Source organism: Apiospora marii (assembly GCF_038362585.1).
Source record: "Apiospora marii strain CBS 49790 chromosome Unknown utg000011l_segment0_segment0, whole genome shotgun sequence".
Classification (NCBI taxonomy): Eukaryota; Fungi; Ascomycota; class Sordariomycetes; order Amphisphaeriales; family Apiosporaceae; genus Apiospora; species Apiospora marii.
In genome coordinates, this window is record NW_027117382.1 from 2256171 (window position 1) to 2276100 (window position 19930).

The 19930-nt window shown below is 39.7% G+C and overlaps 5 protein-coding genes across 5 annotated transcripts; 1 reads left to right on the forward strand and 4 right to left on the reverse strand.

The window, feature by feature from the left end:
- Window positions 1-6756: 6756 nt before the first annotated feature.
- PG985_013798 (uncharacterized protein) lies at window positions 6757-7611 on the reverse strand (the record flags this gene model as incomplete). Its single annotated transcript, XM_066833564.1, has 1 exon — window positions 6757-7611. One exon carries the CDS (start codon window positions 7609-7611, stop codon window positions 6757-6759), a length of 855 nt encoding a protein of 284 aa, XP_066678304.1.
- Window positions 7612-8804: 1193 nt separating this feature from the next.
- Window positions 8805-10246, reverse strand: PG985_013799 (uncharacterized protein; the record flags this gene model as incomplete). Its single annotated transcript, XM_066833565.1, has 2 exons — window positions 8805-9719; window positions 9800-10246. The coding sequence occupies 2 exons, from the start codon at window positions 10244-10246 to the stop codon at window positions 8805-8807; spliced, it is 1362 nt and encodes a 453-aa protein (XP_066678305.1).
- Window positions 10247-13128: 2882 nt separating this feature from the next.
- On the reverse strand, window positions 13129-14199 carry PG985_013800 (chitin deacetylase; the record flags this gene model as incomplete). The annotated part of the gene is made up of 5 exons (XM_066833566.1): window positions 13129-13202; window positions 13309-13676; window positions 13750-13822; window positions 13888-13962; window positions 14028-14199. The coding sequence occupies 5 exons, from the start codon at window positions 14197-14199 to the stop codon at window positions 13129-13131; spliced, it is 762 nt and encodes a 253-aa protein (XP_066678306.1).
- Window positions 14200-15858: 1659 nt separating this feature from the next.
- Window positions 15859-16815, forward strand: PG985_013801 (uncharacterized protein; the record flags this gene model as incomplete). Its single annotated transcript, XM_066833567.1, has 1 exon — window positions 15859-16815. One exon carries the CDS (start codon window positions 15859-15861, stop codon window positions 16813-16815), a length of 957 nt encoding a protein of 318 aa, XP_066678307.1.
- A 164-nt stretch (window positions 16816-16979) lies between these two features.
- PG985_013802 (uncharacterized protein) lies at window positions 16980-17720 on the reverse strand (the record flags this gene model as incomplete). The annotated part of the gene is made up of 1 exon (XM_066833568.1): window positions 16980-17720. One exon carries the CDS (start codon window positions 17718-17720, stop codon window positions 16980-16982), a length of 741 nt encoding a protein of 246 aa, XP_066678308.1.
- Window positions 17721-19930: the final 2210 nt, after the last annotated feature.

Here is a 19930-nt window from a genome sequence, read left to right on the forward strand (position 1 = left end):
GTTTTATTCTTTATTTTATTTTAATTTCGATATAAATAATAAATTTATAATTATTATTTATTATAATTTTAAAAAGTATATAAAAAAAATGTTATATAGTTTAAAATAATTTTTTAATAATATTATTTAATATATTAATAAATTAATATATTTTAAAACTTTAAAAAACTTTATAAATTTTAAAATAAACTTTTAATTTTAAATTTTAAAGGTTTTTATTAATAAATTTATTATTTAATTTATTTTAAACGTTATAAATTAATAATGATTATTATAATATTTTATTTATATTTTTATAATTTTTTATTAACGTTTTTTTATATTATTTTATAATTTTTAAAATTTTAAAAATTTATTTTTTATTATTAATATTTTTCTTTTTTAAAAATTATTTTTAATAAATATATAAAAATTTAATTAATATTTATATATTATTTTAAAAGGAAAAATTTTTATAATAATATTAATTAATAAATTAATTATAAAAAAAGTTATATATAAAAAATTAAATTAAAACTTTAATTATTTTATAATATAATAATATAAATATATTTTTAAAATTTAATTTATTTATTTTATTTATTTATTAATTTAAAAATAAAATATCGTTAAATATTTTAATTTAATTTAATTATAATAATATAATTTTAATTAAAATTTATTAATAAATATAAAACTTTTATTAAAAATAATCTTTTTTAAAATTTTAAATTAATATTTAATTTTTATATAAAATAATTTTATTAATTTTATAATATTAATATTTATAAAAATAAAGAAAAAGAATAATAATTTAAAAGATTTATTTATAATTATTAATATAATTTTTATTAAATTATAATTTAAATTTTTTTTTAATAATTTAATAATAAAGTTTATAATTTATTTTTTATTAAAACGAAATAATTATAATAATAATATTAATTTATTATATAATTAATAATATTTTATTTTTAATTTTAAATATATTATATAATAATTAATATATTTTTTAATATTTTATTTTAAATTTTATTAATAAAATTTATTTTTAAAAAGATTAATAATTTAATTTATATTAAAATAATTATTATAAAAATTATTATAATATATTTTTAATAATAAAAATTTTAATATCGTTTAATTTAATATATAAAGCTTTTTTTTATAAAAAAATATCTTTATTTTAAAAAAGGTTTAATTTTTTTTAAAAAGGTTTTATTTAAAATACTTTTTTATATTTTTTAAATATATTCGTTTATTCGTTATATTTTTTTTATTAAAATTTAAGTATTTTTTAAAGTTTTTTTTATATAAATTTTTTTTAATATAATTAATTTTTTAATTTTTTAATAAATAATTTATTAAATTAATATCGATTATTTTATTATTAATTTTATTTTATATAATATTTATATTAATTTATAAAGTTTATTTTTTAAAAATATTATAATAATAATTAATTTTTTTTATAATATAAATAATAATATTAAATTATTTTTTTTAAAAGTATAATTTAAATATTTCGAAAATTTATTAATAAAATTTCTTTTTTTTAATTAATATTTTATAATAAAATTAAATAAAGCGAAATATATATATTATTATATTTAATAATTATTTAATTAATTAATTTTTATAAAACTTTATAAATTTTAATAATTAATAAATATTTTAATAAAATATTTAAATTTTTTAAAATAATATTTTTAATATTTAAATAATAATATAATTATAAATATTTTTTAATTAAATATATTATAATTTAATTTTATTTTAAAAAAAAATTTTAAAAAGAAAACAATAAAATATTAATAACCTTTCGAATTTTTTTATAATAAAATTCCGTTTATAATAAATTAAAAAATATTTATTTTTAATTATATATATTTTTTAAAATTAAAATATAATAGAAATAGTATTTTTTTAAATATTTATTTTAATTATATAAATATATATTTTAAATTAATATTAAAAATTAATCGTTTTAATTTTTATTTAATTTTATTATTTTTTAAAAATTATATTAATAAAATAACGATATAAGAATATATTTTTATAAAATATCGATAAGAATTATAAAACTTTAAAAATGTTTAAATATTTTAAATAAATTTTAATTTTAATTATTTTTATATTATATTTATTTAAATTATATTTATAAATATATTTTTTATAAAAATATAATATTTTAAAAAATTTAAATTTTTTTAAAAAAATAAATATTTAAAAGTTTTAATATATAAATTTATTTATAAAAACTTTTTTATTATTATTTAAAAATATTTTATATATATTTTTTTATTTAATAAATATATTAATATATTATTAAAATATATTATATATATTATATTTATTAAATTTTTTAAAACTTTAATAATATAATATTAAAAAATAATAAAAGTATTAATTAATTTTATAATTATTATAAAAAATTTATAATAATTATATTAAATATAAAATGTTATTTTTTATTTATTTTTTTTTAATTTAAATATAATAATATATATTTTTAAAGTTAATTTTTAAAAAAAAATTTAATTTAAAAACTTTATTTAATAATTTTAAAATAAAAAGGAAAATATATCGATTTTTTATAATAATTTTATTAAGGTTTTTATAATTTATTATTATTTATATTAAATTATTTTTTTTAAATATAAAAAATATTAATATTTTTATAAAGTTTTAAAATTTTTTAATTTTTTTTTTAATTTTATTATTTTAATAAACTTTTTTAATATTTATAATTCTTTATAAAAAAAAAGATATATCGATTAATATTATAATTAAATATTAAAAATAAAATTAATAATATAATTTATAATATTAAATAATAAAATAAAATAATTTTTAATATTAAAAAATATTTAAAAATTATATAAATAAAATAATATAAAGTTTCTTTTTATTTTAAACTTTTTTTTTAAAAAGTTCGAAATTATTTTAAATATAAAAATTACCGTAAAATATAATATATTTTTTTAAAATATATATTTAAATAAACGGGGTTTAATTATTTAAATTTAAATAAAATTTAATATAAATTATTATTAATTTATTTTTAAATATAATATAATATTTATTTTTTTAATTATTTTAAAAAATAATAATAAAAAGGTTCTATTTTTTTTTAAATTTTAATTTATTATAATATAAAATTTATAAAAATAATAAATAATATTTTATAAATTAATAATATTAAAATTAATTTAATATATATTATATATAAAAATTTTTAATTTATTAATAAAAATAATAAAAATTAATTTAAAAAAATAAATTAAAATTTTATTTTTAATATAAAAATATAATTAATAAAATTAACGTTTAAATAAATATTTAAATTAATATAAATAAAAATAAAAATAAATATAAAAAAAAAAAATAAATAAAAATTAATATATAAAAAGTTTTAAAAATTTTAATAAAAAATAATAATAATAATAAAATCGCTTTATTAATTAAAACTTTTTAATTTTTTTTATAATATATTATATAAATATCGATTTTATATAATTAATTATATAATATTTTTTTTTATAATAAATAATATTAAAAAAATTTAATAAAGTTTTTAAAAATTTATATTTTTTATTTATTTATTTATTATTAAATTTTTTTATTTTTTCATTTTTTTAATATTTATAATATTAAAGATTTTTATTCTTTTTTTATTTATATTATTATTTCGATTTATTTATATTAAAATTATTATATTATTATTTAATTAAATATTTATAAAATTTTAAAAATTATTTCTTTTTTTATTAAAATTTAAATAAAATTTTTTAATATTAAATTATTAAATTAATTATATTATTATAATATTTTAATAATTAATTATAATAATTTATAATTTCTTTATATAAAAATTTTAATAATTTTTTATAAAAAAATATAATTTATTATTTATTAATTTATTAATTTATTTAAACTTTTAAAAAAATTAAATATTAATAAAAATATATAAAGTTTTATTTTAATCGTTATTAAATATATTTTAATTAAATAATAATTATAATTTTTTTATTTATAGATTTATAAATAATAAATTTTATTTATTTTTAATAAATTTTTTAATTTTTTTAAAAAAAATTTTTTTTTTTTTTATATTAAAATTTTTTTTTAAATAATATTATTATTTAATATTATAATTTATTTAATTATATATATATAATATTTTTATATATATATTTCGGAAATATTTTTTAAAATTATTAAAAATTATTTTTAATTCTTTTATTTAATTATTTTATTTAATATAAATAAAATATATATTAAATGTTTTATAATTAAATTTAAATTTTTATTTATAAATTTTAATTAATTATTAAAAAAATTTAATTATAAATTAAATATAAATAAAGTTATATTTCTTTTAAAATTTAATAAATTCTTTTTAAAATTTTATAAAATTTTTTATATTATATATTTATTATTTTTTTTATATTTTATATATTAAAAAGTTAATTATAATATCTTTATAATTAATATAAAATTAAATATTTTTAATTATTTAATTTATTTAAATAATATTTATTCTTTTTTTAATTAATTATTAATTATTTAAATAATATTATAATTTTATATCGTTATTTTATTTTTATTAAACTTTAAAACAATTAATTTAATAAATTTTTTTTTAAAATAATTTTTAAATAAATTTAATATCGATTTCGAAGTTACCTTATATTTTATTATAAATTATTATTTTTTTATTAATAATTTAATTTAAAATAATATTTTTAATAAATAAATTATTAATAAAAATATAAAAATTATAAAAATTATTTAATATAATTTAAATATCGAATTTATCGTTAAATAATTATATAAAATAAAGTTTATATTTATTTTTTTTTAATTAAAAAGGATAAGTTATAAATATTATATAGCCTTAAAAGGGCTTTAAAAATCCCTCAAGCTTAAGCCTATTTTAATATTATAATAAATAGCTTTATTTTAATTATAAAAATATATTAATATAATTTATTATTATATTAATTTTAATAATATAATAAATTAATCGATTTATTATTAACCGAAATTATATATAAATTATATCGTATAATTATTAATAATATATTATTAAAATATTCTTTTTTAATAATAAATTTTATTTATTATAATATTAAAACAAACTTTATATAAAAAAAACTTAATAAACTAATATTTATTTATATTAATATATATATATTAAAATATATTAAAATAATTTAATTTAATTTAATTCTATAAAAAAAAGGAAATTAAAGATTTAATATATAATTTAATAATAAACAATATTATATTTAATTTAAGGTTAAATTAAAAAATTTAATAATATTTAATTTTATTTATATTTATATATTATAAAATTATTTTAAAATATTATTTTTTAATTATATTAATTTATAATATTTAATTTATATAAAATTTCTATAAATCGATTATTTTAATTTTAATTTAATTTTAATTTACTTAGAAATTATATTTATTTTAATATAGAAAAAGGGATTTTCTAAATTAATAAAGGTTTAAATACGGATTTAAATATAGATTTAATTTTTATTTTAAAATATTATAGTTTTTTATTAATACTTTAAAGAAATTAAAAAATCGGTTTTTTAATTTATTAGCCTTAGTCTTGGGTTAGCTTAGCGTAGGCTAGTTGTTCAAGCTCGAAGTGCCCGACTCGAGGACAGCTAGTAATACGCATTCTATATCCCCCGATAGGGTGGTGGTTTTTCAGGGTCCTCCTCGGAGGGTACAGTAGATCTACGTACACTAGAGACTAGAATAGGTCGTCTATCCGACCCGACTACAGAACCGACTACTCGTGTTGGTTCGCCTCGGTCTTGTCCGCGACGCCCGTCGGACTTAAGGTCCGCGTCTCCCGCACAGTCGGAAGGAAATGCGATGGCCAATCCCAATCTCTGGCAGGACTCGAGGCCCAAGATCTGCAATGAACCAGTTCATCCCAAAACCGTGTGATTTTCAGCTGCCAGGGGGTGGCGGTTGCGGTTGCGGTTGCGGCGACGACGTCATTTGATTAATCTATGAGCCACGAGAAATCAGCGTTGCACAACCTCATCTCAGCAAGCTTATCTGTCATAATGTACAATCCCAGCTGCAGACGGGCGGGCCGGGAGGTTAAACTGGACGGTAACGACAATGACCACGACTTGATAGGTCCGCCAATGCCGTCGTCACTCTGCCATGCCGGGGTCCCAGGGCACTTGCTCCCCGATGCGTGTGTGTGGCTCTTTGGTAGTTCTTTGCATTTACCCGGATGCGGTGAGCTTGATGCTTGACAGGTATCAATCTTACGCGCCGGTCCAGTTTCTCCCGTTATCTCCTCGTTCGTTGTCTTGTCTCTTGTAATTCGTTCATCCTCGACTTGACTGCTTAAGTAGTCAGCTCTGACTAAAGACGCTACTGTCCTCTTACAGTGTCGTACAGAACGACGTGACCGTCATGCCGTCCTCGCCTCACATATGCAGTATCCGTATCACGGCTCGAAGGCGGCCTTAAGATGTCGAAAGTCCGGGGTGACACCCACATTCTGTAAATGTAAAAGCCCATCTGCAGATGGACCCCTACACACACATGTGCGCGTACATGCACACACGTACCTAAGACAATGGACTCGAGGTCGAGCCCTTCTCCCGCTTGAAGAATGCGGTCCAATTATACGAAAGTCTCAATATTCGCCCTGGCGGCTAATTACTTCACCTATATTCACCAGCGCACACACATACACACGAACCCACACTTGCGCCTCTCCCCCGAGTTTCATGCAAAGATGGACTTGGGCCTCTCCAGCATCTTCCCATCCAGCTCAATGTCCACCTTCTCGTTGTAGAAGCAGAGGAGCCCCGCGATCCGCGCGCTCTCATGGGTAGGCGTCCGATAATACCAAACCACGTCCTTGACCACCGTCTCCTCCCCCTCCTTTCCCTCCCCCTTCCCCTTTCCCTTCTCCGGCGGCAAGACGACCGAATAGTAGTTCGCCTCCCCCTTGTACGGACACTGCGTCGTCGTCCCGCTGTCTCTCAACAGGTCCAAGTGGCCCGCGACGGACGTGGCCGGCAGGTAGTACCGCACCGGCAGCCCCGTCTCGTACAGGTGCATGGCCGAGGGCGCGCTGGCCACCAGCCGGCCCCCGACGAAGACGCGCACCGGCCGGGTCGACGGCAGGATGTCGATGCGTTTGTAGGGGTCGCGCGGGTGCACGTAGATGCGCTCGTCCTCCTCGAACCAGGCGACGCCGGCGGCCGCGAACTCGATCCGCACGTGGCCGGCGAGCACGCACGCCGCGCTGTTGGGCGGCAGGTCCGCGCCGAACGCCAGGACCCGGTCCGTGGTCTGGTTCCCTACGGTGAGCTTGGCCGTGTAGAACGACGAGGAAGACGACGATTCGTCGTCTTTGGGTTTGAGAAGCCCCTCTCGAAACGCCGACAGGGGCACGTAGTAAAAGGGGTAGTAGTCGTGCTCCCACACGTAGAGCGCCGAGGTGGTGTCGGCGACGATGGTGCTGCCGAACTGGATCCGGACGCGCTTCGGGGTCCGCAGCGTTTTCACGGGGCCCTGGTGCAAGAGCCGCTCGCCGAGCTTCAGAAGGTCCGGTTGGGATTTGGGGTTTGCCATTGTTATTTGGGGAACTCAGCTCACGTATTTATGTGCAGCACGTGTATATGTATACCCCTGAATATGAAGACTATCGAAACAATCAGATTACAGAACTTAAGTAACAAACAATATGATAGTCAGATAGAAATTGGTGATCGATAAAGTATTATTGAATATGTTTACATATGATTACATATGTATTTATGTACGTCCAACTCTCTCCATCGTCCTACCCCGCCATCATTTTCGTGACGCAATAGCTGCAGCCATTTGTTAATGGCGAATTGCCGAATAGCCTTTGACTTCCTGATGACAAACAAAAGTGCATAGTCTCGCTCCTCATGCCATCCAATGCTCACCTGGGTAAGTTCCTTCGTTGAAACTATCCGTAAAGTCACGCCATTAGTACAACACCACCCCTGTAATATGCCATCTATATTTCCTCGTTCATGTCCACTTAGTAAGGGGCAAAGCCTGGCACGATACGGGTTGATTTACTTGGAGGCATGCATTGCTTATGGGTCGCAGATGAATAGAATTGGTATATGTACATGTGGTCAACAGAGTCGCCGTTGCTCCCTGTTGTGTATCTATTATCCTGTCTCCTAAGTTTCGGGTCTGTCTCTTAGAAACGCAGAGAAAGAGAGAGGAAGAACCGAGCTGTGCTGCGCAATGGGGTATCTCAAATGCATGCAATCCGTCCATCGTCCATCTGCTTGCTATCGTACTTGACTCTAAGCTTGTGCGTGCGCAAAGGAGAAAGAAGTTAAAACTGAAGAGAACCGTTCCCCCGTTTCCGGCCATACCGACCAATGCTACACAAACGCTCCTCTTCTGATGCAATCGCCGTGCACCATCATGTTACAAATGCATCTCTTGCCAAATCACCCGCCCTAATCGACCGCACCACGCTATGCTGAATTGTTCTCCTTTCCGATCCCCAAATGCAAATGCAAATCAGATAACGTGATTCTTGCTTTTCTGCGCAGAACTCCTATTTCGTATCAAGGCCGCGGAAGGGCGGCCATCCTGGCTTGTTGGCAGAAACGAAAACCAAATACAATCCTAGTAGACCGGGCCTCCTGCTACCCGGTCACGAATATACACCTGCTCCGAAACGAAACGAGAAAGAAAGTGGCGTGGACGGACCCAATAGTCAGTCCACCGGTTTTTCTAGAGTGCAAAAGTCGACACTCCTGGAGACTGCGGGCTTAGTCCTCCACAAAGGGGTCATGGGCAACTTCCAATCGCTTAGAGGCCGGCTCGTCGTCTTCCTCGACCACATTGTACTTCTCCATCCACTGCTTCCGGAGAACCTGGTAGATGAACAAAAACTGAGGTTCGGCCTGGACCATCATCCTCCGTTGCTCCCGAAGCGTGTTGACCGTGTCGAAGACCAGGTCCGGTGCATCCGCGCCCCCGTTCTTCTCGTCGTACTTCTCCAAATCGCCCGAGTCGACCTCCCGCATCAGGTGCTCCAGAGCAATGAAAGTGCCACTGCGTCCGACACCTGCCGAGCAGTGGACAATGCGTGGGTTATCCGGGCTGGCGTTCTTGGCTCGCGACAGTCGCATGAGCTCGAAGAATGATTCGATGTCCTCCAGTGCCGGTACTCCGTAATCGGGCCATTTCTTGTACAGGAGATGCCAAACCACCATGTCCTCATCCCGACCCTCAACGTGCAACGCAAGCTGGCGCATTACAATCGCACCCTCGGCTTTCTCTTCGACCGAGACACATTTGAGACTTGCCCGAAAGCCGTCCTCAAACTCGTCAGCTTCACCCAGCTCTGCCGTCTCATCAACTTGTCGCGGGTAGTACGGGAAGCACTTCTCCATGTTCTTCTCGTGCGTTTCGGTGAGCATTACAATTACGGCAGGGCTTTGCAGCTGCTCTGCCACCATGCGCCAAGTGTGCTCTGTGGTGTTACCTTTCGGGCCTTGCATGGCAATGTACCGGTGCGGCGGCCTTTCCTTGGGATCCAACGGGGACTTCAAGATGATTGGTGAAGCGTTGATATAATCTGTGGCGCCTTCAGGCACCTGGAGCTTGATTCGGTTGCTGTTCCATGGCTGGACATTGCCGTACCGGTCGAGGTTGCGATACATCGGACTCAGTGGTGCATACTGGGAATGCGTCAAAGGGTCTTGGGTGCCCAGCATGGTCCGCTCCCCTCCATCCAGTTGATCTCGCTATATTTGGCGACGATATCCGGCACGGACTGGTTCAAGAACGCGGGGATCTTGTGCCGCACGTCCCCTGAACTGCCCCCTTGTTTAGAAGCTTGGGTGACGTCGCTCTGACCGGCCGTACGATCCTTGGGGTCGTGCTCATGGTTCACGAGCGCAGGTGAGGACGGCTGCGCCAGCGACGCCGGGGCAGGGGAGCGCGCCCGCTTGTGCGAGGAGCGGAACTTGAAGTTGCGAAAGGGGGATTTGGGCGGATGAAAGCTGGTGGCGCTCTGCGTGCTATGGCTCGATCGCGGCGGTGTTGTCGAGGTTGTGATGGTGAGGGCCGGGGGTGCATCGCGAGCGGGCGTCGTCGCTCGTCCGTCGGCGGAGGTTCTCGCGGAGGAGGGGGCACTGACAGGAGAAGCGGCTGGTCCCATGGCACCCTTCTTGGAGCGCCGGAAGCGCTGAGAGAAGTCGGGCATACTAGTCGGGCGACGGAGACCCGGGTTGGGCCTGAAATGATGGCAGCCCTGTCTACGAGCCTGGCGAAATAAAGTCGTGGTATTGTGAAGTGTAACCAGGAGGACAGGTCGATTAATTTTTGGGTAGAGTGGAATAGAGGCACGCGGGATCGCTGGTGGCAGTAAGGAGATGGGCGCCAATCGTGTTAGTGCTGTTAGTCGAATTGGCGAAAACGAGATGAGATCATAACCACTTGCTGCACCTCGCGAGTCAGTGCAGTGCGGAACTCTTTTTCGCAAAAGACGAGACGATTGAAGTGAGTTTGAAGCAGCAGGAAATGTTTCGGGCAACTCGAAAGGTTGAGAGTTTGTCGGTCGCGGCTGAGAGCCTGATTGGCAACGCCGGTGAATGGCCAACAGGAAAACGTCCAAAGGTAGGGGCTCTTCGCTGTACGACGACAAATGAAGGTGGCGGCCGAAGAATTGAAGTATCCGGGAAGTCAGGCACGTGTGCCAGAAAATAAGGTATCGGGTCGGATTGGAGCAGGGACGATTTGGGCGGTCGCTGGGAATTGGTGTCTTAGCAGCAATATAAAGCCCTTGCAACTCGTCACTTAGTAATAGAGGGACGAGGGGGACTCAGCAAGTGGATGTAATGGGGGCATCCACCGACTGACTACCACAATGTTAGGTCTGGCATGGCATGTGAGTATTCCCAAGTTTCGTCAATCGAGGCTCGCAGAGGTCAACCAAGACAAGGTGTGGTTCTAGGGGCCATCTGGAGGTGCAGGCGGGCAAGGTGGGTAAGGTACGGCACGGCAAGTACCGTGCAGTCTTCCCGTCGGGTTGCCAGCGTCCAGACTCCAGCGAACATTAGGTATTGGATTACTACCTACTACCTAGAACCAGCAGGCACAGGCAATTTCCCGGCGGTGGTGCATGGTCTATTAATCACCAGAATCTTAAAGCGAGCTCACAACAAAGTATTGGGATAGGGGCCATGTCTTTTGTTTCCCTTGAAATGGCGATTACGTGTATTGCTCCTTGAGTCCAAGTCCAATACGTGTACTTTCCTCTTTGAGTGTGGGAATGTTGGGTGCATGTGGATCGGAGTGGGTGATGCAGTGATCCATGATCCATCCCATCAAGTCGCATGCATGACTCTGCCCGCCCAGGATTTGCAGTGACAAGCCGCGACGGGAGCCCTACTGCCAACATGGGTTGGCAGAAGCAGGTACCTGACTTATTACGGTCCATGACAAGCAGGCGTGATTGCCCGCCCGCATGAACGACAAACGCCGGTGATAAAGAATGCGCTCCTAGTTTCATGCCCATGTCACGCAATACTAGGTAGGTTAGGTATTCAAGAGAGGCGCGCGCAACACGACAGGACACAGAAACCGAATTCCCGGCAACCCCGTCTAGGACTTTTGGGCTATTGGCATCCCCTGCAATAACGGCAATTACACGCCCCGACGTATCTGACACCATGGCAGATGACATTTATTGCTAATATTCAATTTATTGCTTTGTAATAATTCGCGCCTTCTGTTTGTTAACAACCACCTGAGATCCTCCCAGATCTATTATGCCCATCGCAATGGAGGTACGGAGTAGCATCCTTTCACTGACCCAGTCTGTCGGGTTCTTCTGCCCCGCACTAGCCGGATCGTGAATACAAATTAGGTACTTCCCGGTGCTATTAATAGGCTGCAGTAGGGGGGCTGTCCGATAGCAGCAGCGTTCATTCACCCCCTGACAAGTCGTCGCCAGGCGAGAACCAACACCTCCTTGCGTGAACGTAGAAGACGTGGGTTTGGGAAACCCTGCCAGATGGCAATGAGCAACCTCTTCTGCAGGTTACACCAGGCACGTGGCAAATGACACTCCTTCCGCCCGTAAATCAAAGCACGTTGGTTCTGGGATTACCCAAACCTCTCCGGTATGATATGTGATAGGCTGGCCGGGTTTTTGTACGTGGCCGCGTGTAACCCCAGTTTCGGTATCTTTAGAAGCTATGTCGTGCATGTGCCTCTCAGGATCAGCATGCTGCGTGCGTATGTGCGTGCTGCAATGGCTCATGATTGATCATTTTGCCCTGGGGTAAACGATCTGCAGACCCCAACACCGCAGAGCGGGTGCCAGTGCTGAGTGAGACTGACATCACGTTGCCCTCCTTACATATATCTCCAATATCGACTTTCGTGGGGGCTATCTAGACCATCCGACCACCAAAATTGGTTTGTGACAATGAGCCGTCCATAAAAAGCTGGTCAACGTCTCTTTGTTTGGTAGTGACGATAGAATCCAAGGCAGTGGGCTACACCGGCCCAGATAAGGGAGGAAAGCTGTGCTTAGTGGGTATATATCAATACTCATCTGCGGGATATGAGTTGGTTCTGACAAGGCACATATACTAATGAACCGACTGATCCATCAGTCGGCCGTCGGCTTTTGGCTCAGCGGCACATTCATCTATATGTGCGTGCAGCAGGTGCTTTGCTGCCGAGTAACCTTTCAGAGTTTGGCAGCCATGGCATTCTTGGTCGCGGGAGAAAAGGGGTTGAATGCGACACGGCACCGAGGCAACGAGTGCTCGTGTACGCGCTTCCAGAACTCATAGATAAGCGAGATCTCTTGGTGTCAGGGCTGCCTGCGACTCTTCTCTTGAGGCATGCGAAGCCGGGCAAATACATATCAAGGATTGGCAATTCCTCACTCATGAACAGGACACCCGGAAGTTTCCCCGATCCCGCCACGAAATGAGGCGGAACGCTTAAATTTATTGAGTACCTAGTTTGCTCGCTCGGCCGACCTCCAGTGCTTTATTTGGTGGGGTATGTTCCCGCATCGTATTAAAGATTGTTAGTTCCAGGAGACTGGCTGGCAAGGACATGATGCCCTTAGCAACTGCCCTGCCCATTTCCAGGGAAGCTTCCAGACTGGTACATGCCACCAGCATCGTTCAAACACTCGGCTATTTTAACCGCTCAGTCAGCCACAACCCATCATATTCCACGGTTGGGACAGAAAAACGAGTTGAGGGGGAAGGGCTAGCTACGGATCAGAAATCTACTACTTACCGACGGTGACCAGCTTGAGGTTGTTGGTCTTGGCCCAGTTGATGAGCCAGGGCACGAGGGTGTCGACGGTGGAGGCGTAGGTCTCGTGCATGAGGGGGATGTGGCCGTTGCCGCCGGCGCCGGCCTGCTGGAACTTCTGCTGGCTCTGCTGCGGGGACTGGCCGTTCCAGTCGCCCGAGTCGATGTCGTTGGTGATGACGCTGTAGCCCATCGAGCGCATGGTGTTCAGCATGTTGCTGCTCGTGGCCAGATTGGGGGGCCGCATGTAGGCGGGCTTCTTGCCGAAGATGTTGACGAAGGCCTGCTCGACCTTTTGCATCTCCGACTGTATCTGCGAGGTCCCGAGGTTGGCCAGGTTGGCGTGCGTCCTGAAGGGGGAGAAAAGAAGGGAGGTTAGCCTGGCAAAAAGCCAGTTGAGAGATGAGTGCCAGTATGACTAACCATGTGTGCGAAGCAATCTGGTGACCGCTGTCGTAGGCCTTTTTGACAGCAGTTCGCTGGTTGTAGATGCATCCTATATGAATCTCTCTGTCAGCTTCCGTTCTATATAGCATTTTAACCATTCAGATCTCTCCCTACCGTATAGAGTGCCGGTGAAGAAGAAGGTTGCCTTGGCGCCGGCATTGTTCAGTGTGTCGACCAGCTTAGAGGTGTCTATATGCAGATATGGTCAACACACGGATTTATAGGGATGCGAAATCAAATAGGGACGCCCATACATTGATACGGCCCATCGTCGAAGGCCAGTGCGAGGACACCCGGCTTGGCGCACTTGGTGATGACCGTGCCGGCGTTGTGTTGGCGGCGGATGACCTCGACCGGACTCGGCACGGTGGCCGCCGCGGCGCAAAGCGCAAATACTGCGGTGTTCAGGATGCCGGATACGCGCATGGTGTCAGCGGTTATCTTATCACAGGCTTGAAGAAACACCGTGGATATACAGATAGAGCCCCAGAGAAGAGACCTTCGAGAGATCTTATATACTTGGCGACGTGAAGTCAATCCACTCCTTTAACGGCCATGCCAACTTGCCTGCCTTGGCAGCAGCCCAGCTACGTATGGTGGATTTTCTCCAGGAATAGGAATAGCTGCAAATAATTAAATGAGGAACGTATCATGTAAAGAGCCGTCCAGCGCCCGGTTAAGATTCCGGCAACCCTGCAACGCTCCCTTGCAGATGCATGTTCATGATCGATAAAAGCAAGGAAACATTCCCAGTCAAGCTTCCCATCACCCGGCTGGGCATGACCCCCAGCTGAGGGGGGTTCAGTTTCTTTTCCTTGGCGCCATGTAATTTCTCCTTCAGAGCGAGCTAGAAGCCAGATGAGCTGGGGTTGTTTAGCCGGCTGATGCGTGAAGCAGATAGACAGATCCTCGTGCGAGCTCCGGTCACGATACCCGTTTGGGAACGGAGAGAAGCGGGGGACACACAGTTAGCTGCGGAGCTGCTCGGTGGGCCTGGCGGTCCTAGTCGGGGTGATAATCAAAAAGAGCAAACAGGGTTGGGGAACGGATCAGAATTCGATGCGCTCTACGGAGTATTGCGATAAGATGCTAGTTGGGTGGGTGGCGGGGAAAGAGAAACCGTTTCGGTGAGCAAATAGCGGTAAAAAGAAAAAGATCAAGAGCATGTAATAATAGCTTCGGCGAACACAAAAAAATTGACAAGAGGGGGATTCGAACCCCCGCCAGTTTCCTGACTCGAATTGTTACCATCTGATGATGGTCAAGCTGTCGCTTGAGTCGAGCGCCTTAGACCGCTCGGCCATCTTGCCTGTTTAATCATGAGCTGGTGAGATCAGCTGGATGATTCGATGAAAAGTTTGTCTTTATGAATGACTATACTACTGAGCTCACTGGTGGGCCACGATAGCTTGCTCCAGATGCATACCGTTTTCCATCCACTTTTAATAAGAGTGGAACACACGGTTCATTCCGTAAAGCTTTCACTCCAACAGCAGTTTTCGAAAGGAGGACGATCTATCATTATCCCAGGACGACCCTAGTCCTAGAATATTGAGATAGGGGTTGTTTCGACTTCTTACGCTGCTTCTTGGGTAAACCTCCAACAATCTCCAACTGACAGCCAGTTGGCCAACGGTGACTCACTGAGTTGAAACGCCGATATGTGCCAACGCCGTATGATCTCATTCGTGGAAGGAAGAATGGAACAAAGAAGTCTTTCTGGACTATTCATATTATATGGCGCTCTCGATTTCAGCTCAGAGACATTGAGGTGTTAGGACAATGACGCCTGATCGTAGGTCACAGTTGCAGTCTTTGTCCTCACGCCAATTTGTCCACAATGCGATCCTGCCGCTGAAAGCCATGCCACGTCTTGCCGAACTCACTCTTGTTCCTGGCAACTATCAATGAGGTGGCGATATGTATTTAGCTTAGATGCTGTTGTATATAGGATGGGCTTGGAGACTGTGCAGTAATAAGAGGAAAGACCCGCGTATAGAGAACTAACTGAGCCGACTTGCAAAGACTTCTTTCCGTTGTACCCCGGGGTCACGAATTGACGACTCGCAGGATAGGCATACTAAAATGTCATCCGGTTTGACAATTATCGACAGGGGCAACAACGTTTTTGAAGTCAAGGAAAAGAAAGGGGATCGTAGTTGGAGGCATAGCCTAGCAGCCACGGTCAAGCCAAGCACATTCGAGGATGAAGCCTGGGCTTCACCTTACAGGAACGATTATTGCGATACGTCAGCCAGCGAGCTTAGGGATATCGCGGCTGCATACACAAGGGATACCCCTTTGTCCAGAACCACCGAGCGCAGTCACCTCGAAGACCCCGTGGTCCCAGAGACATGGACCCCCGCGGGATTCTGGGAGGGCTGCGCGTATCTCAGGGTCGAGGACGGGGCCAATGATCGGGGCTTCATGGAGCCCGTGGAGCGAACGCCACTACGAAGGAGTAGGAGTAGCCTCCTCGAAGCGGCCAAGAAGACGGCCTTTGAACGGTATGCCGACGAGGAGGAGAACTTGAGCGACTACTACGAGTTCTTCGATTGGGCAGACAAGGAGTGGACCGAGAGCTACGCTGGGCGCCCCAAGGAGGAGATTCTCGAGCGGGACCTGTTCCTGGGCGGGTTCCGAGACTGGACACCGCCCGAGCTGAAGGCGCGGTTCGGCGTCACGTCCAAGGCTTACCTCATGAGGGTGCTGCGGCGCCGCAAGCTCGTCATGTGCGATGGTGAGGCGTACGACGCGACGGTAAGTACACGGACGATACGGGGTACGAGCGATGATGGGAACGACGGCGGCGACAACGACGACAACGACGATGACGATCTAGAGCGGCGCGATGGCAAGACGCTTTGGGGTGAGATGACGCAGGCGGAACAAGACGCCTTCTCGACCGCGCTGGCGCAGGACGAGGTGGGTATGTGCCAAGTCTCGGGCTTGTGCGATCTTCCCGAGTTCGAGGATTATCCGCAGGCTGTTTTCGTGCCCCTGTCGCCCACGAGGGAAAATTTTGAGCCTCGGACGCCTTGAGATCTGGCAAAGACTGTGCCTTTTGATTGTACATAGTTGTCTTACCATTGACATGGCTAGTATATAGTCATTGACAGTCATACTGTCTTGCGTTTATCTATTCTTTTGCTGACGTCTTCACCCCCTCGATTGCTCCAATACTCAAAAGTTCTTAACCATTCCTTTCAAGGCAGAGCAGCATCGTTGCTCAAACCATAGTAGTACATCGTCCATAGCCTCCCATCTCTCCCGGCGAACCCTTCCTCCTGGCCGAAGCGAACCCAGCCGCGCCGCTCGTACATTCGTATGGCCGCGACATCTTTGTGCAGCACGCCCAAGACGAGTGTCTTGCCCGCGTGTCTCGCCTCTTGCTCGACGTAGTCCATCAAGCGACCCCCGACCCCGCGCTTCTGTGCCGCTGGGTCAATAGCCAATCGGGAGACTCCCCACAGGCAGCAGCTGTCAGCGGCGGCTGGTGATGTTGGGACTGTTGTCGGGGGCTCCCGTCTGAACGCGTTCCAGAGCCTGGCCTCGATGGAGTGGGGGTCGACGCGCCTCAGACTGACATGGCCGAGAACCTTTCGCCGCGCCAGGGAGGTCGGGGTCTGAGCGCTGCTGCTGCTGTTGCACTGCTCTGTCGTAGTCGTGGCCCTCCTTGCCTCGCCATCCTCAACAGCTACGAAACCGCCACGCTCTTGCGCAGGGGGGCCGGAGAAATATTCGACTAATGCAGGAGCTGCAGCAGGATCTAGAGCGGGAGGTCCCTCAACGGGATACCCAGACGCCTCGAAGGTGGCCTCGAAGATTCGCGCGAGAGCCGCCAGGTCGTCCGCGGTACGGGGTACAATGGCTACACCAGACCGTTGGCCTTGCGCTGTCGCGGCCTGGCTGCGTCGAGAAGGGGCAGAGGAGCTGACGTCGTCCATTGAGTTCGGGTATTTCTAATTTTACTCTTGTTTCATCGGGGTACGGGGACGATGGAGGAAGCACAAGGTTGGCCGGGTGTAGCACAGCAGGTGCATCTTTGACTAGAACATGGGTCTTGGCGCATGCGAGCTCTCTACGAACTGCAGGCTCTGGTGAGCTTTGCCTTGGTGGTTGGTGGGCTCCGACACTTTTGAAGTCGGAACGGTCCGTATCAAACAACCGGGGGCGGGCGGATGGATGGATATATGCCCTGCGTTATGTACTTCTCATTACAGAAATATGCAGGGCTCTATTTGCCATTTCTGCTGATTCACGATACGCCGAGTCGCTCTCAGGCATGGAAAAGGGCGGACAAGTTTTTGCCTGGAAGAGCGAAATGTCCAGCTATTCCGAGAAAGAGTCGTGATGCGAACGTACACATGCAGAAAGTAAGTAAGGGGTTTTTGTTCATTCTGTAAGGGTAGAGACGCCATCCAGAGCTAGTTTCCCTGACCCCCCAAAATGAATCGATCTGGCGTCTATTGGCTACATGTACGTAGTAATCCCTCGTAACATACATAACCTTTCCCCCTGCTCAAGTGCCAAACATGCAGGGCTCATAAGTTGGTTTTTTCTCAGACGTGAACTCGTATTTGTTTTCCCCGAGTACATGCGATGGTGATCGTAAGTTGGAGCTGTCGAACGTTCCGTCTTGTGTATATGCGCTCACTTTAACCAAGACACGCAACCACACTCACTGCCAGAATAATCTTCTGAAAGTGACTCAAGTAGCTCGCGTCGCTTGCGGTATGTTTTACGTCGCCGCCCGCCATCTCTGCATGCGTCTCAGAATGGTATCTCAGGGCGGATCTCGGGGGTAAATTGGGCGAAGACTATACGATTCAATGGTGTGAAGTCGGCCTGCTTACCTAAGGCAAATGACGATGGAACTGCCCCTATGCAAAAGGAATTCTGGTTCGAACCAAACTGCAGGTCGAAATGTCAATGGAGGGGATGTCTTGGGTTTGGATCGTAACCTACACCAGAAAAATGGAGATCGCTGGCCTTCAACCTGGTTCTCCCGCCTGACAGCCCATTAAACTTGGTGTCGACTATCCATCCTATTAGAACTAAATTGGATATTGGATGCAGATATATCTTTACTTTTTAAACTAAAGCTGCCAAACCACTTCAACTTCAGCTTCCCTTACGTACCCCCTCCCAAAGCTGCGCATGTGTGTGGATTATATTAGGTAGTCCCTACATATATGCAATTGAGCGGGTGATGTATGGCATCTGTTAGGCAGCTTCAGGTACATGGGGTTTTATTTTAGCACGTTCAGAGTTGGGAGGAACACGGCAAGGTTTCCCGCGCGAGTTTGTTAGACGCCGACTTGTGTGCGCCAAGCACCTAGAAACAAACGGCAAGTTGAACAAAACATGCAGCAAGCAGGCTGGAGGTTGCGTGCTTACGTGCCGTCTAGGGTGAAGAACTAGACCCAGCCCAGGTAGATTGAGGTGTGGGTAGGTCTGGGCAGAGGGTCTGGCGGTGCCGCTTCCGAAGCCAGCCAGCGGTTCTGGAATTGATCCATTTGCTGTCTGCTGCTTGCTTCTTTGCTTGGCCTCCTCCCCCAATATGGGCCCCCCTTATTAGCCTACTGCCTACCTGCTGTACTGTAGGTACCGCAACTAGAACCGTCCCGTAGCCCATACAAGCCCTGCCCCCATCTACTACCACGAAAAACTGTCCAAGCGGCAAATGATCGTGTGACACTTCACCCGGCTTGATTCATGGCTGGTTGTAGGTAATTCATTTTTTTTTTCGCCCTTTTCTCTCGTGTTGCTGGCAACTGCGATGGGGGCGTGCCACGTGCCGTGCCACTGCTGCACATACTGCACTGCGCACTGCGAGTCACTGCGGTCCTCTTCTGATGCGACTAGCCCCAATCGCGACTGGCAAAACAACATGCCAATTGCGTTCGTTTATTCCACCCCCTCCTTGGCCCCCGTATGCTAATGTTATTTCCCGTAGGTGCTTTACGTACATGAATGGTACCTGCCTCTGTGCCCACGGCTGTGATTGGATTCGCTCTTCATGCCAACCGGTCTAGTCATGCATGTGGCTATAATTACAGTGTATCGTCCAACATGCCCAGAGCGAAATGGTTTTGATACAAAACATGCATTTGACTTGTCTCCCCTGCTGTTGCAATTCCAACCTTCCTCCCAC